This window comes from Lissotriton helveticus, chromosome 1_1, assembly GCF_964261635.1.
Source record: "Lissotriton helveticus chromosome 1_1, aLisHel1.1, whole genome shotgun sequence".
Classification (NCBI taxonomy): Eukaryota; Metazoa; Chordata; class Amphibia; order Caudata; family Salamandridae; genus Lissotriton; species Lissotriton helveticus.
Genome location: NC_136057.1, coordinates 1,584,840,745 through 1,584,858,630, shown reverse-complemented (window position 1 = coordinate 1,584,858,630; position 17,886 = coordinate 1,584,840,745). Strand labels below are relative to the sequence as shown.

The following is a 17,886-nucleotide window of genomic DNA, read 5'->3' as shown; positions in this document are numbered from 1 at the left end:
AAGTTTCTCTTGATTAAATCCAAGGTCTTTTTCTCTCCCTTATGGCCAGCTAACTGGTTATCATGAAACTGCTGGATGACTTCCAAACGTAAATCAGAATCTGGGACATATAATTTTCCGAGATAATAATGTTTCCCATCCTTGACTTCTCTGTTTACTCCACTCTCAATCCAGTGTTCTAGTTCTTCCTCGGAACAAAGGCTCTGGAGTTTCTCTTCAAAATCAGGATACTGGATGGTTCCAACAATCTTTTCTGCTGGTATGATCAATCCCTTCTCGTGAAACTCATTCTCATCTTCTACATTCAATCGAGATAAGGCATCCACCTTTCCATTGGTGGATCCAGGCTTATAAGTGAGAACGAAATCATAGTCCGCAAAGAAAAGCAACCACCTTAACTGTCGCAGAGTGAGGGTACGAGCTGATTTTAGAAATTGCAGATTCCTATGGTCAGTGAAAACTGTAACCACATATTTTGCTCCCATCAGATAGTGTCTCCATTCTTGGAAGGCATCCTTCACAGCCAATAGTTCTTTATCGGCAATTGAATAATTGATCTCTGCAGGAGTCAATTTCCGTGAACTATATGCTACAGGATGCAGCTGCCCAGTTTTCTTGTGACGTTGGGAGAGTATTCCCCCAATCGCAAAGTTGGAAGCATCAGCTTCGGCAAAAAAAGGTTCCTCCAGAATTGGATGCAATAAAACTGGAGCGGTAGTAAAGGTTTCTTTGAGCAATTGAAATGACTTCTCAGCTTCCAAGCTCCATTCAAATTTGGTGTTCTTCCTCAATAAGCGTGTCATGGGGCTAACCTTTTCCGAAAAATTACAGATAAAACGCCGATAAAAATTGGCGAATCCCAAGAACCTCTGTATGTCCTTTACAATTCTTGGAGAAGGCCAATCCCTTACAGCTTTCACCTTGGACTCATCCATTGCCACTCCATCCGCCGAGAGAATGAAACCCAAAAATTCCACCTGACTGGCATGGAAGACTCACTTCTCCAATTTGACAAAGTTGATTTTCCAGCAATTTTTTCGAAATGGTCCGCACGTGACCCACATGCTCTTGGATGTTAGCAGAAAAATTCAAAATATCATCTATGTAAATGACAACAAACCGATCCAAGTACTCGCGCAGAATATCATTCACGAAATGCTGAAAGGCAGCGGGAGCATTACATAGCCCGAAGGGCATGACTTGATATTCAAACAAGCCAAACCTGGTACGAAATGCGGTCTTCTACTCGTCTCCTTCAGCCATTCTTACCAAGTGGTAAGCTCCCCGCAAATCCAACTTGGTATAAACTCGAGCTTCCTTGAATTGATCCAACATTTCGGAAATCAACGGCAGGGGATAGCGATTCTTCCTAGTGACCTGATTTAATGTGCGATAATCTATGCAGATCCTCAGTTTCCCATCTTTCTTCGGAATGAAGAACAAAGGAGATGACACTGGTGATTGCGAAGGACGAATGATCTCATTCTCTAAATACTGTTCCAAATAGTCTTTCAAATGGTGGTTTTCAGCTTCTGACAAAGCGTAGATTCTGCTACAGGGCAATGAAGCTCCAGGTTCAAGTTCAATTCGACAATCATACTCCCTATGAGGAGGCAATTTCTTGGCTTCCAATTCATCAAAGACGGGCGATAAATCAAGGTATTCTTCAGGAATTTCCGGAATATCCACTGCGCAGATCTGTGGTTGTTCCGCCAGATGGCAAGAGGGAGATGGCTGTCGCTCCAGAGAAAAGGAATTGAAACAATGTTCCAAACAAAAATATGAATTCATATCAATTGTTCTCTTAGCCCAATCTATTTTCGGGTTGTGCTCAGTGAGCCAGGGCAGTCCCAAAATAAACTGAAATTGAGCAGCATCGATTAAACTAAACTTCAAAATTGACCGATGAAGAGCAGGTCCCAACAGCACTATCTCCTCAGTATCGTAAGCAATCGGTCCGGACGAGAGATTTGTGCCGTCTACTGCTCGGACTGGCTCAGGCTTCTCTTTCTTGATGAACTGGATTCCAAGGGTTTTAGCAAATTTTATATCACAGAAATTGCCCGTGGCCCCAGAATCAATCATGACAGAGACTTCATTAACCTGCTGCTCTCCAAATTGGATGGAACAAGAAATAATCAAGTGTTGAGCAGATGATTGAAGCGTGTTCACCAACAACTGCGCATTTGGAGCTGACTTTCCATCAGCACCCATCAGAGCAACTCCTTCTACTGATGGGGCCTGTCTTTTACCCAATTGTTGGTCTTTGGTCTCTTAGGACATTCTTTTACAAAATGTCCTGCATTACCGCAATACATACATAATTTACCACTCCTTCTCTTCTCACGTTCTTCTTGGGTTAATGGACCTTGGACAGTTCCAATCTGCATAGGTTCTTCGGCAGATCCCGATTACGTATTTTTGACCACTTCAGACTTTACTCTATCGAAACGAGGGGGAAAAGGTCTGGTATCTTTTCGTCGTTCATTCTTCCTTTCTGACTGACGTTGATCTATTTGCAAAACCAAATCAATTAATTCAGAAACATCGGTGGGTCTCTTCGGAATCTGAGCTAGACCGTCCTTAAGCTCGTCTTTTAGGCCTCTGCAAAATATAACTGCTCTTTTCTCATTTGGCCATCTAGTCTCCACAATTAGCTTATTGTATTGCGGCAGATACGCCACCAGATCCCTGTTGCCTTGTTTCAAATCCAGAAGTTCGTTATCACTTGCCTGAGAAATAGTTTGACGGTCAAAAATGCGTAAAAACTCTGTCTTGAACTCTTCAAAGTTGTATAAGACTCGATCATTTGTAGATACCAAAGGCATGGACCATGCAGCCGCATCTCCACTCAGATAGGACAGTACGAAAGCCACCTTTGACTGGTCCTCTTTAAAGATAATAGGTTTGCATAAAAAGTGTAAAGAACATTGAGTGAGAAAAATTTGAGCCTTGAGGGGATCTCCTGTGAATCTCTCTGGGGCAGCCAAAGGAATGGTGGGGGAAAATGCATGTATTACGTGTGTGGATAACTCAGAGGTGGAGGGAGAGGGGGAGAATGGTTGCGAACTGGACTCCCTAGGTAAGGTACTGGAACTAGCCACAAAATCATCAAACCTCCTACGTAGAACACCTGCCTCCTGACCAGACCTCCTAACCTCCTCCATAGTCTCACTCAATTGTTTTTGTATTCCCTCAAGAACTAAAGCTAACCCTTTAGCATCTAAACCCTCGACCATTCTGATCAGGTGGAAGATTCTGTATGGCACTTCAATCTGTCGAGCGCCGAATTCCAGAACCAGGCTTCCACAGGATCAGAAGATAGCTCCCAACTCCCTCACTCCACTGCAGTCAAAATCTCTTTTAACTAGCAGTAAAGAGGGGAAAGGGGAAGTGGAGAGAAAGAGAGACTGCCACTGCGGTGTCTTGCTAGACGGGTATTTCCGTGAGGAACTCCCACACCTGTAATTACAAAGCACAAGATTACTCGTTCACTAAACTGAGTTCAATTCCAACTAAGTGTTCACACTTGCTTACAAATCTTCTCCCATAAGTTTACCTGAACTAACAGTGGTAATTGCCTCTCTCTTGTAGTCTTTTGTATGATTAAGGTTTATTCAACTGTCCTTATGTTTCTTTTCCTCGTGTACGCTGTATAGCGCAATGACGATGTACGCTGGTATGTTGGTAAGTACAAATATATATATATATTTTGACCTACTTGTAGATATTGCTCTATCACTAGAGTTTAACTTCAAAATAAAGTCTCATGTAGCGTAGTACTCTTCTGGACTATTTAAACGCAACTTCCTTGGCTACAGAATTCGGACATACTCGAAATTCTTCCTCAGAAATAAAGAGCAAACTGTAGACTGGACCAAACAGCTTCAGAGCAAGCAAGAAATTAAGATATATAGTCCGCGGCACGCTGGGAGAAGTCAGCTCTCCTACGACCAGCCACCGCAATACCTTAGTTCTCCCACGAAGACTGTGACTTTCTGCTTCCGACTTTACACCAACTCTTCGGAAACGGGAAGGAACAAATTGGCGAGCGGAATAAATATCCCTTAGCGAAGTTCTGACTGGAAAATATCGGAGCACTGGAAATACGCAGCTACTCCCGGAAAAATGACAGTTGAAGTGCGCAGAGCATAAGCGCTCGCGCACGAACTGCTGTCAACTGAAGAATAGGAAAAACACTAGAACGCTAACTGCTTGATCGTGGAGCCGCCATGTTGGATACAGTGAAGAGAAAACGGCAGCACAATCTAACGGGTCTTCGGGAAACGGTAAGCCACCAACTGTCTCCAAGATAACTGAGGCTTCCCACTACTATTCATCAAATGTCTCCTCCGAATACAGCGGCTAGGAACTGAAATCCTGACAATTGTATCCAACGAGGATTTAAACCTTTTGAATTTTGTACACTGGCTTTCGTAACTGCTTCAAGTGCAGGTGCAGGATATGGTGTTACAACCAACATGCGTTTTCCTTGTGCCAGTGCGCGTTCCTTAAGGATCGCCATCTGGACCGCTGTCAAGACTTTTTCAACTGTTGAAAACCGCATTTCAGCCGAAGTGTACAAATGTGACTTGTAAGCAATAGGTACTGTGTCTCCTTCATTAAACATCAAGTAGGTGAAACCCACTGCGTTTGAACAATTCTTATTACTAGGTTTGTGTGGTTGTCACGTGTCAATAAGTATTTAGATTCAAGAAGATCAGACTGCAAAGATTGCAGTATAGCAGAATATTCCAGACGCCAGCAGGCTTTTGTAAAGGTTGGTTGTATCGAGGTTTATAGCGGCTTGATACACTGGGCCTATTCAGGAATGTAAGTTCGACCGAAGTTCAAAAATCCCAGCAACGATTGTAATTTTTCAGGGTTGTTGGAGAATGCAAACGTGCTCATTTCTCTAAAAAGTGAGGCGCCAAGCCTCTACCTTCATTGCTGAGCTCATAGCCCAGAGTTGGGCTACGAGCTCAACAATGAAACAACACTGTCTACTCTGCAATATGTGATTTTGCTAAGTAAAATTTATAACCGTAGTCCGCAAACAAAACTATGATGCGGTCCATGCGACAGATGCGGCCATAATTCGTCATCCGTGAGATAAATATCAACGTACGAGTACGCATCCGGGTCAGTGTCTTCTAACAAAGAAACGACACATTCGGCAAAAACACCCGGGCTGTTCTTGTAGCCCATGACCAATCTTTTAAATTGATTTTGCGGGCCGCCGGAAGTAAAGGCTGTCCATTGACTACTTATAGACGACAGGTTATGACTAAAAAAGCCATTTGAAATGTCAAGTGTTTTTTTTTCTACTTTTTTATCCTCCTCTCACCCGTAAGCTTCTGCAGATCTTAAAAGGCCATCAATCTACAACTGGGCGCCCTATGGCTTACTGCACTTGCTTAGGTCAACCAGAGCGGCCCAAAGGACCATAGGAGGAGCCAGCAAAAATTATATAAATCTCAAATCTCGGTCCCAGCTCAATAGGGGCCACCAGTTGTTTATAGATCTAGCCTCAGTTCCGTTGTGGTCTAGGCGAGCCATAGCAAATGCGTCCTTAAGGCAATCTTCTCTCTTCTGAGGATGGGGATCTTTCCACTTCATACACATTTCTCTCCGGGCAAGTAGCATCAGGTATAGAAGCAACCCACTTTGAATCTGTAATAGGTTCGGAGTAGATATGCCCTCATTTCCAAAAAATACCAATGATAGATTGACCTCAATGTTTACTTTAAAAATGCCACAGAGAGTATCCCCCACCCCCTTCCAGAAGGCTTTTAATTCAGGACACTCGTAGAAGATATGGATGTCATTAGCGTTAAGTGCCTTTTGGGGTGTGCAGCGGGGCAAACTTTGCTATCTTAGCTGGCGTGTAGTAAAGTCGATTGGTGACAAAAAATGATTTTTCTTTAGGCTGGCTGGTTTGATAAATTTGTATAATAAATTCAGAGAGGGCTCGAGTAGATCTCCAATGTTGGACTGAAAGGGGGATTGATTCCAGACCGAGGATTGTGGTGGAAGATCCAAATCTTCTGCATCTAGGGACTTCTTATATCAAATAGAAATTTCTTTCTTTTTTGGCTGTACTGATTGGAAAAGAATCTCTGTATCCCAGTCTCCAGTTACTTCCCCTTTTCCTGCTTCATATCAAGATTTAAGTTGTACATACTTGAACTTAGAAAACCCGGGGCCTATCTTGGCTCTTAGTAACTCCTAAGGCTGAATTCCTTCTGTGTCTACCAAGTCGGACCAGATGGGTGTGCCTCCTCGAGTGTGGTTTTAAACCTTTTTCTCACAAGACGAGGGCAGAACTATGGGGGCTTGTGAGCCTGATGTTTCCTGTGAAGAACTAGGAGAACGTTGATCAGGGACCTGTAATCTATCAAGAGACCTAATTCTCGCACATTCGCGCAAATCATAAGTGCGCTCAGCGGACTCTGGTACAGGTGACGTAGCACGCAACCCTTGTTTCTGTGGTTTCTTCCCCTGCTTCTTAGTTTTCCAATTCTTTTTTGGAAAAATTGGACAGTCGTCTTTATTAGACTGCACCGTCTGGGTTTGTGGTTGTGCTGTTGTTTTAGCAAAAGGCTTAAAACCCAAACTAATGCGGCCAATGGTCTTATATGCCTCCGCAATAATCTTCGGTAACTCACAGGGTTTCGCGGCATCTGAGACAAGGCGCAAAGCATTAGACACTTGATAGTTAACCGCATCTCCCTTTACATTTGCAAGGATGAGATCAGCAACTACATCAAACACTTCGACAAGCCTCATACCCAACTCAACTGCCACCTCCGGACCGTGGTCATCCTGAACACGCTTTATCACGGAGGGCAGGACAGTCATAGAAGGTGTGCCGAAGCACTTCGCATACACTGCTGCGAATACTTTACCCCAATTTTCACAATCTGTTACCTCTGGTATTATAAGTCTTTCTGCAAACTTATAGTGAGTATCCTGTGTTTTTCCACAGGCGTAGTATTAGGAAATACTGCTTCTAACTGGTCAAATTTCTCAGCAAGCCAATAAGGTAAATCATCCTTATTCTGGGGACGCTTGCCCATAACCAAATTAACCATGACAGGACTAATAGACACCCCGACCGGTCCAGCTGGATGCGCTGCAACCCCATGTGCTCCCACCTGGAGATTGCAGGAAACATATTGAACTAGAGCCCTAAGCACCTCAACTAAGGAGGTATGCAAAACATGCAATTCATCTACAGGGACTGCTAGATAACGGGGATGTGGTGTGTACCCGGCCAAAACTGGCCAAGTGGCCCCAGGAATCGACAAAGGGCCTAAAAAGACCGGAGTCACAGAGTGGGGAGGGCGCCATTAAACCAAATACAATGTTGCCAAGCCAAAATCGGAAATGCAAGTGTCGTATATGGCCGATATGCTACATGTATTGCTGTGGGAGTATATGAATGGAATAAGTTATCATCTGCATTCACAGCCTCAAAGGTAACCCAAAGTAGAAAATCTCAAATTGGAACTCTGCGTTAGCAGCAACCACAAAAATAAACGCAACACCTGTGTCAGGCACTCAATATTGTGTCAAATGGCGATTTAGTGCCGCGCTGCTATGCGGTGCAATCTCGACTGCCATAACGACAAAGAAAAGGAAACTACTTAAACGTGTGGTAGCACAAAAAGGGTTAGCAATTCGATATAATAATGTGAACCTTGGGGGAGGAGCCAAGATGGCGATCGGAACAGTCGCATGAACGCTTCGCTCTGAGGTCCCTTCCTCCCCGCACGCCTATCCTGTTGATAATCCTGAGCGAGGCTTTATGATTTCTGCTGTTAGAGAAAAACGCTCACTTACCATCTAATTTTGGTGCTCCATCGTGCAGTAGCTCCGGAGAACTGCCCTCGTCTGCTTGCCGGCCTTCTCGGCTCTGACGCCGGGGCCTCGAGTGCAGCGCCCGCCCGGCAGTGTTCGGAGTGTTGGCGACCCTGGTTTGGATGAGAAGCCTGTCGATGGGAGCCGCGAGACGGGAGAGATGGTGCTGACCCACTCCCAATAGTGGGTTGCCCCGTATGCCCAAGCTGTTGGCGAGCCGGAGAGAAGCTGTGTCGCCTGGTTCCCCTTGGGTGTGACGCCCACCCACGTTAATAGTCCCGTCCGGGAACCGGTGCTTGGCTCCCGGAGAGCTGCGGGGAGCGCACCCGGCCTTCTGGTGACTCTCCTTTCCGCACCAAGCTCCGACCGCCGACGATCAGCTGTGGGACCTGTTGCCTCTGGCGGTCGGACTGGACTCGGAGGTGGAGGGGGAAGTGGCGGAGAACGACGTGCTTAAGATGGCGGATGACCCCTTGGAGTGCACCCCTCCCGGTGACGGAGGCACTGCTGCATTTGAGACCCCCGGACTTCGGTTACATGGGGCGACGCTTACGCGTAGTCACGTGCTGGTTGCACTGGTTACCCTGCGGACTGCTCTGCTCCGGAGATCCCGGGACTTGGAGGTACGGATCGCTGCCATTACCGATCCGCCATTTTGTGGCGTAGTGGCTTCCCCCCGAGTTGGCGCCGCTGAATCTCCTTCGGTTGCTGTGCCGGGGTCCCCGGATGAATCTACAATTTTGAGGGAGCGAATGGATCTGGCGCCTGTGCTGCGATGCCCTCCACATCCTGTGTTTTCCTTTCCGTGCTTGGCAGACCTGTTTTTGGACTTGGCCTCGTTGGTGATCGGCGTATTGTTGCATTCCGGCCGCCGCCATGTATCGTTAGCTGCTCCTTGGTGGCTGGGACAATGTTGTGCGAAGGTGCTGCCTGCTTCGCCTAGACGGTTTGGACTTTTTGTATCATCCTGTCTCCTGACTGCAAGGCTGTTTAGCAGTTCTACTATTCACAGAAGTGGCCAGGGATGACCCTGCTTGGGTCCTGGAGGGACTTCTTGCTAGTTAATGGTGATTCAGGGGCACGTCTTGTCGAGCTATTATTGATTGCATCTTGTGCGCTGGCTGATCTCTGTATTTTCTATGGCCTCGGTCTCTATGATTTTAGCTGCGGGGATGGGGGGGACCGGGTGTTTACATCGCCGGCTCCTCTCCTTATTCTTATTCTTTTTCGTTATAGTCCTCTTCTTTTTCTCTTTATTTCCTTTCTTTAGGGTGACTCTGGGGCGACAGGCACGCTGTTAGTGGGGTAGGCCATAGCCATTACGGTGATGTAGGGTGGCGGGTGATGGGGGGTTTTGTTATTTTAGTTTGTTTTGTTCTATAGTCCCTTTCTTTCCTTTTTCCCAAGGGGGTTGGCTATATCTTTTTTTTTTTTTTCCATCCTTTACCTGTCTGGCGTCTGCGTTTGTCTTTCTTTCTGTCTTGTACGGGTGGGTTTTCTACACGAAATTTTGCTAAATTGTTTGCTATTGTTTGACCTTTACTCCTGGCCTGCCTTTGGCGGGCATAGGGTGTTTTTGGCCCTATTATTTACCATCGATCTCTGATTGCATGGAGGGGTATACCCCTCCCGTCTCTTTTTGTCTGATTGTGTTGTGTGATGCCTTTGTTGATATAGCCGCTGCCTCCCTCTCAATATTATAAAATGAAACCTCTTTTATCCTTGTGCTTTACTGTGTTACGACCACGTCTTACGGCTATACTGTGCTTCCTCCTTTTATCGTACACATTTACAATGCCTGTTTTTCTCTCCTGATTTTGCGGCCGGCCCCTGTGGTTGTAGGCCTGCGCTTGTATTGCTCTGCTTACTTTAATAAAGGTTTTAAAAAAATAAAAAATAAAAACAAATAAAAATAATGTGAACCTTTTTAAAATCTCAAGCATGAATGAACCTATAACTCATCTCTATAGGTAGGTTATGCCGTCAGAACTGTTTCCTGGAACCAGGAGTGAGGGTATTGTGGACAAGTATAAGCACTACTAAAGTGTCTCGAAAATAAGTACCAGACCAAACGTTAGGTGCGACATGACCCAGGGATTCTGCTCTTGCACAGAACTATGCGCAGGAAACTAGTACCTCAGTGTATTGTGGTGTACCAAAAAACCCACCTCTGTGCCTAGAACCCCGATCTGACTAGCATTAGTGTCTCATTTGTTCTCCGTACTACAGCGAAGCTACCAATGATTAGACAACCTAGAACATGCAATTTAGTAAACTCTCGGGGATAGTGGGAATCAAGAACACTCTTTCGCTCTAACACTCATACCAGTCCACAACATGAGTAATCAGAGACACAGTTTAGTTTAAAATGTTTATTTTAACTAACGTGCTCTAAGATGCAGTAGGATTGTTACAATTCCGTAAATCACAAAAGGGGAAATCATATAATGACAGTGGAAACAAAATTATAGCGCTGTTACCACCCTCCCCGTGCTTGGAGCTAATTTTAATTAATAGAAGAAGACCTCTAGGCTTTGACGGGGGACCCCATACCTCCAAGATCAGATGGAATGAATCACATCCCAGGACAAACACCGCTCCTCAAGGTTGGAAAAGTTGTCTCCAAGTGCCTCCTTATGCATGCAATGCAAGATTACAAGCACCCAAGTTTGAGCAGCTGCCTTTTCTGTTATGTCTGTGTGCGTGGGACTGATCAACATGAATTATTAGCATACATTGTTATTTGACCTTTAATACGCTGTGCAGACTGAGGTTACAGAGCTAGATATGTAAAAAAAACACAGTTCTTATGTGAAAGAGCGCAAGCAGTCTATGTACGAGAACAGAGCTATGTAGTGTTGTGTGCAAAAGCAGCAAAATGGCGTTTAAGCATATAAATCACTTATGCTACCATAGCCATGTTTGCCGTTAACCCCATATCCTCACTACCCTCCTTAAGAATATACATATGGTCCTTGAGAAACCCTAAGTGTCCATATTTGATTAATTCAGGAGCCATACTGCCAAGTTAAAGGAGGAGAGGTTGGGATGAAGTATCTGTCCCCTGAACAAGGAAAGGAGATCCTGTTGACAGGGGAAGCCTCTCCGAGAAATTTAGTAGGTCTGTGAACCACCATTGGCGAGGCCAGTCTGGGGCTAGGCGAATCATCCTGGTGTGAGACTAATAGAGTTTCAGTATCACTGTGGGAATGGGAGGAGTTGGTGGAAATGCTTAAAGAAATCTCCCTGTCCAGCTTATCAAAAGGGCATTTCCCTGTGACCCTGGTTGGTAGTATCTGGACGCGCAGCTGTGGCATTTTCTGTTTTGGACGTCTGCGAACAAGTCTATGTGAGAATAACCCCACTGCTGGAATATTTCTTGCAAGACGTAGTCGCTGAGAATCCAATCGTGGTGGTCTTGAAAATTGCAAAAGATTGTCTGTTTGCTTGTTTTGAGCTCCTGGCAGATGGATGGATGGCAGCTTTTGTGAAATTCCTGGCTAATAACAATTTCCAGATGGTTTAAGCCGCCTGCAAGAGAGGAAGGGAATGAGTCCATTCGTCCCCCACCCCTGTTTGTTCAGGTGATGCACGGTTGTCATGTTGTCTATTGGGACAAGTGTGCGGTTGGTCGTGAATGCTGGAAAGAAGGACTTTAGAGTTAGCTAGATGGACAGCTCTGAGACCAAACATGTTTATGTGGTACGTTTGTTCCTTGTCGGACTACACACCCTGAGTCTGCAGGGGACCCATATGCGCTCCCCATTCCTGAAGGGAGGAATCTGTGACTAGAATTTGGCAGGGCAGTTCCTGATGAAAAGGTACCCCCATCATGAGACGGTCCCTTTGAGATCACCATAACAGAGATTGGCATGCCACTTGTGTGCAAGTCTGTCTTCCCAGCGATTGTACAACTGATTCCACTGATCCTTCAAATACTGTTGTAGAGGTCTTGTGTGTAACCTCGCATAGAGGACTATGAACATCCACAAGGCCATGGACCTCAGAAGAGATGCTGTTTGCCTTACAGAAGGACGAGGAGATCTCAGGAGAGTGTGACACTTCAGAGTGATAGATGATAGTCTCTCCTCCAAAGAAACTCTTACGGAGTGAATATCCAGTGTAGCCACTCTTCCTTTAAATTGGTCACCCCTCCAATCGGAGCAGGGAACAGTGAAGGAGGAAGAAACCTTTCCGTTGCTGCAGCTGTGCACAACTTCCTCTAAATGGCCTAAGAGGGTGTTAGTGAGATCTTGTCTGCTGCCACTGAGGGATTTGAACCCTCTGCTGATAGAACCACCTGTTGTAGGCGTTTACAGTTTCTTGAAATCTTGTCTTTTTTTCGAGGCCCACTACTTTCTGAGTGTATTCTCTGTATTCTCCTTGGACAGCTATTCATCTACGCGAGAGCCGAAGAGTGTTAACCGAAAACGGGAGGTTTAGAATGTAATGATGCACCTAAGGCTTCAGTCCTGTGAGACGCAGCCAGGAGGATCGCCTGGCACAATCCCATGTGCTGCCAAGTCCGATGCATCTGCACTTATGATCTAGTTGGCAACCAGTCCACCTTGATTAACCCCTTCGCTGCGGCGGCTATTCGGCCGCAGCGCTAAGAGGGTGGGGCGGCCGCGCGGCGGTTCCGTGCTTGTGACGGAACCGCTCCGGCTCGTGGGTGAGCTGTGCTTGTGACGGAACGGTTCCGTCACGGCCCCGCCCGTTCTTCAGAACGTCGGCGCGGAATTCGCGCCCTTCCGTCACCAGCACAGCCCACCTGTGGCTCGTGACGGAACGGTTCCGTCACGAGCATGGAAGAGGTTAAGAACCTCCAGGACGCCTTATGGGCCCTCTTTTGGTAATTTTTCAGTAATCCTTGAAAGAGAATCCCAGAGCAATTTGTCGTAGTGCCCAAGGAGAACTGAGCAACTTGCTACCTTCATGAAGGATGCAAATGTGCCACACATTTTCTTTCCCAGTGCATCCATCTGTTTGCTTTCCTGCTGCTGGTGTGAGGAATAGTTGCATTGTGGACTATAGCAATCCCGGCACAAGAGAAAGGGGTGGCCATGACATCGCCCTGTGATATAGATTTTTGAGGATGGGGTAGCAGGCAGCTGTACATTTATATTCAATTTTGTGGCATCTCCGATTAAGATGTCATTAACAGTTAGGTCATCGACAGGTGAAATCCAGGATGGAGGTGTGTCAGAGAGTGGGCGAGTAGTCTCGAGTAGTCTCTCACTGATTATCTTGATGTTGTGAATCAAGACGGTGTCCGTCTGTGCCTCATGCGAGATCTAGACCTTCTAGTCCTAGATCTTGATGTGGTGTTGCGAGGTCCGTGACTTCAGGATTCTTTTCTAGACCTTGGTCTCTCACGTGGTGCAGGAATAGACGCAGGAGGTATAGAGGCATTACTTGGAGAGAAACGAGGTAAAGGTATCCTCTTTGGAGATGGCATACGAGGTCCAAACGGTGAATATGCTTGTGAATATTCTGAGTCAGGTGTCACAGAAACTGGCTTTTTCTTGAAGTTGTCCAAAGCCCTTGGATGGAGGTGAACAGGAAACAGATCTGTTTGAGGCCGTAAGGTCACCGCTGACACTATATGTACATCCAGAGATGTCCCAGCAACATTTTTCTCTCACAAGGTAGACTTGGTTTTTGACTTTGTATGCTGTTTAGCCCTCTACGGTGATTTTGTCTTCGAGACTGGAATTCCTGAAAGCTTCGATGCTGTATAATTGACGTTTGTTGATCGCGTCAACGTTGACCTTGACAGGGTGAGGTGCATCGACGTCGATGAGTGTTTCAACGGCCTAGCGATGATTGCGCTGACAGCTGTCTTTGCCTCGATGAATGGTGCCACAGCGGCAATGTGGCCTTCTACGTCTAGGGCGTTCAGACTGTGAGCGATGTCCTTTCGAGAAAATAGACACTTTTCTTGACATTCTATCTTTTAACGCCGACCGGTATATCGACCCATGCTGTTTTACTCTGGATCTGCCTCTCTGTTGAGTCTCACTGTTGCGTGGTTACTCCCAAAGGCAATTATTCTATTTATGAATTAACTCTTTGTTATTCCTTTCCTTTTTGCTTCCGGGAAACTAGTTCTCCTGATGTAGTCTGCCACTAGGGGGACAGTGTACTCTTTTTCCTGTTTAATTCCAAATTTGAAATGGCAGATGGTAAGTAATAATTTGACTTTCTCTCGGCGCGTACTCGTCCGATTCGGTCCTATGCCAAGAGGGTCTACACCTCTGGAGCTGCCGGAGTCATCAGCTCATCTCCGAGGCTGTACACTGCCTGACCCAATCTTGAGTCGCCAGGGCAAGTGAAGATTGCCATCATTGCCTAGCGGATTCCGAATGGTAACTGAACTCAGAGGTGGCACAGTTTCTCTTTCAATAAAACCGCGAAAGGGAGAACTTTGTCTCGATCTTTTCGCCACCACAGAGATCATGCAGTAACGAAGCTTTTGTGCGATGGGCAATTCTGCCTTAGAGATGCCTTTCGGTTGAACTGGAGCTCAGGGCTTAACACCTTTCTGTTTCTACCCTACCTGCCCAACATTCTGAAGAACAGAAATGACCAACCCCAAGACATCCTAGTGGCTCTGAGCTGAGCCAGGAGAATGTGCTAGCCAGAACGTCTGCCCATATGTCTTCTGATTTTGCTCCCTCTTCGGGAAACCTACTATCACAGCACCAGGTCAGGGTCCTGCATTCAAGCCTGCACAACTTTCACCTCCATGCTTGGATATTGAATATTAATAGTTGATGGCCCGCGGTCGCCCCCTAAAAGTGGTAAATGTGATTTTGGGAGCCAACCGTCTCTCTACCAAGACCATCTGTGCAGGATGTTGGATATGGTTGTTGATTGGTGGTCTTCCTGGCATATCCAACAGTTAAAGGCTCAATTGTCGGATGTTCTCATTCTACGATTGCCTGATCCGTCATCTCTGTTTTAATCACCTGTTGTGATGCTTTTCTTCTAAAGGGATGACCCATTTGTACCCGCCAAAACATATTGCCCCAGTGGGATCTCAGTATGATTCTCACATTCTTGATGTACACCCTACTTGACCAATGCACAGATGTTCTCTATGGTTGCTCTCATTAAAAACAGTGTTTGTCATTGTGATCTTGTCTGCTGGTTGTGTGAGCGAGCTGCAAGCACTTTCTGTTCATCAACCCTACATCTCCTTATTTCGGAACAGGTTAGTACTAATGACCAAGGTGGCGCTCCTCCCAAATGTTGGAACACTTTTGCACATTGAGCAGTCTGTCATCCAACTGACATTTCTCTGAAAAGTCAGTGGACTCATTCTACCAGTGCCAAAGCTTCTACCAGTGCGTTGGCATGCTAAGTGCTCATTTTGGATATCCGCCAGGCTTCCAAGTGGGCGTGGGTTCACACTTTCATTCACCTCTTACTGCCTGTATAGTCGGGTCTGGCAGGAGGGGCACTTTGCCCATTCAGTCATGCAGGATTTCCTGTCTGAGCCATTTCACACACCCACCACCTGGGGAGGTACTGCGTTGGTTTCTATTCACAAGGTGAGCAATTTGCTGTTAGAAGTATCCATCAGAAGAACAAGTTCCTAACATTCTGTAATGATGTTTCTGGTGAATACTCTTATCCAAACACATACCTCAGCAACCCACCTCCTCCCCATTCTGTTGATTTTACTTCTCAGATGCATACTAAAAGATTCCTGATGAGATCTGCCTACTTGCACAATCTGATTACTAAGTGCCCTGTGTCCAATAGCGTGGACACATATCAGAAAGAAACGAACAATATGCAGAGGTGGCTGATAGTAAAGCCGCCATGTCACTTCCAGTACTATGTGGGACGGATCCGACACAGAGCTGCATGATATCACTCTCCAATGTGTGAGGAAATTGCTGATAAAAATCTGAGTCCAGTCTGGTGGTATTCACAAGTGAAAGAAATCTGTGTTAAGAGTATTCACCAGAAAGTGTGTTATCGAAGGCAAGTAACTTCTTTGTGTTAAAATAGATGTGTAGCTGATCTACATAGTACTCTATGATACCAGATTGTCTCATGGACCCAGAGGCTGAACTTGAATCTCTTCCATTGATCAGCAAAGAAAAATAAACTTGTGAATGGGTGGAATTTTGGATATTCTCTTACCATTTAAAATAAAGTGTTTTATGTATTGAAAATATCCAGTGTGATGCAGAAATATTCAAAGCTTATGAATCTGTGTTTCTGCTGCTGAGTGAAAGAACAGTAGCAATAAGAGGAAAATAGTGAGATAAATAGAATATACCCTCACTGTTGTCACTGATATTCTTCATTTTCTTTTGCCTCACTATCATCCCTTAGATATGTAGATTGCTTTCTTTGACTTCTCACTGACTGGAACACTGTCTTTTTTTGGTGCATTATAGCATGTAAAGCATCAACATTATCTATATAGGGCTTTCTTTGGCAAGAGCACACATTTTGTGTACTTATCTTTCAAAAGGGGACAGTGATGACAGCTGTGACACAATGGACATAAAGCCTAAAGTCAGAGGAGTCCGCAATGTTATGTATCTCCACCAGGAGCAAGAAGAGGAGGAAGAGGAAGAAGATGGGGAAGAGTTGGACCAAGAACATGAGGGGAAGAAAGTTGTGGTGAGTATTGAGAGCAACATTCTCTTGCCCTTTCTAGTTCCTCCTGTGTTGAGGCAACATCCGGGTCTGTCAGTGTTACTGGCCAAATGAAGTGCTGGAAATAAGATAGTGAGACTTAAAACTATGACATTGACGTCTGTGGTTTTTTTTTTTGTTTTTTTTTTTTCATCCTTTTTCTTTATTACATTTTTCATATATCAACTGAGTGCTTCTAAGGCATTTCGCAGTGACACGTTTTCATAAAGATCGAGATGAACACTTTCAGCAACAAATGACTCATTTCATCTGCCCAATGCATTTCAAGCCTAGTTTGGCTCTTCGTCAGGGGTCTCTGTAATAGAACAAAAACACATTTCAGCTAACCATGCTCTGTTGCCCTTAACAAAAATATACCTCTTTTTTTTTTTTTTTTTTTTTTAAACATTTTTATTGTTGCATTCAGATACGTATATGCACAAGATTGTATACTGGTTGGTGTAGCCTCAACATTCAGCCGTCGCCAACCCTTAATTCAACTTTTTGTTTAAAATAAAGAACTTACAACTCTAAGGTCTTCGAGTGGAAACGCGTCCCCAATCAAGCATTTCACTTTTATCATCAGGATATGCAGTATAACGTTCAAGGCATCCGCTGTACCATCTGCACTTTCACCCATTCGGCCCTATGCTCCATAGTTCCCTGTGTCCCGTCTAACAGTGCTCTTTGCCCCCTTCCTCCCCCCCCCTACTCTGAATCGTCCTCCTCCCCCGAGCTGTCCACGACCTCATCTTCTGGCAGTGGGTCACATAGATTCCCTCTATACGTGTTCCATGGGGACCAGATTTTATTCCATTTGCGTGGGTTCATTCTTTGTTGATAGACCGCCCTCTCCACCATCAGGAGCAAATCCATGTTCCTACACCACTGTGCCAGGGTTGGTGTTTTGTGTGCCCCCCACTTCTGTGCTATGTCTCTCTTCGCTAGCATCATGCCTATGATCACCCATTTCCTTCCATGTGATGTCAAGTTGTTCGGGCCCCACACATTCAGCAAACATACCCTCGGGTCTGGTGTGAGTGGGATTTGTAAAGCTTGTGAGATCGTGCGCGTCACTCGCCGCCAGTAGTGCACCATGCTGGGGCAAGACCATAGGGTGTGGAACAGTGTGCCTTCCTCTCCGCAGCGTCTGAGGCAGTATGGGTTGTCTGCTCTTTGGATTTTGTGTAGAGTCGTGCGAGTGTAGTATACTCGGTGTAATATTTTAAATTGTACCAGCCTATATCTCGCCGAGATGCCAGCTTCTTTAGGTGATGCCAGGGCTGCATTCCAGTTTGTCTCGTCTAACTCCCCCACGTCCTCCTCCCACTTTTCTTTCAGTTTTTGCAATGGGTCGGGTAG

The 17,886-nt window shown here is 45.6% G+C and overlaps 1 protein-coding gene across 2 annotated transcripts in view; it reads left to right on the top strand.

Annotated features, from left to right (window-relative positions):
- SPRYD3 (SPRY domain containing 3) overlaps positions 1-17,886 on the top strand; it is a 686,433-nt gene that overhangs the window by 376,068 nt on the left and 292,479 nt on the right. For both annotated transcript variants that reach the window (XM_078687310.1, XM_078687302.1), the window contains exon 10: positions 16,358-16,509. In XM_078687310.1, the coding sequence (XP_078543436.1) occupies positions 16,358-16,509 (152 nt within the window). The remainder of the gene's footprint in view (positions 1-16,357; positions 16,510-17,886) is intronic.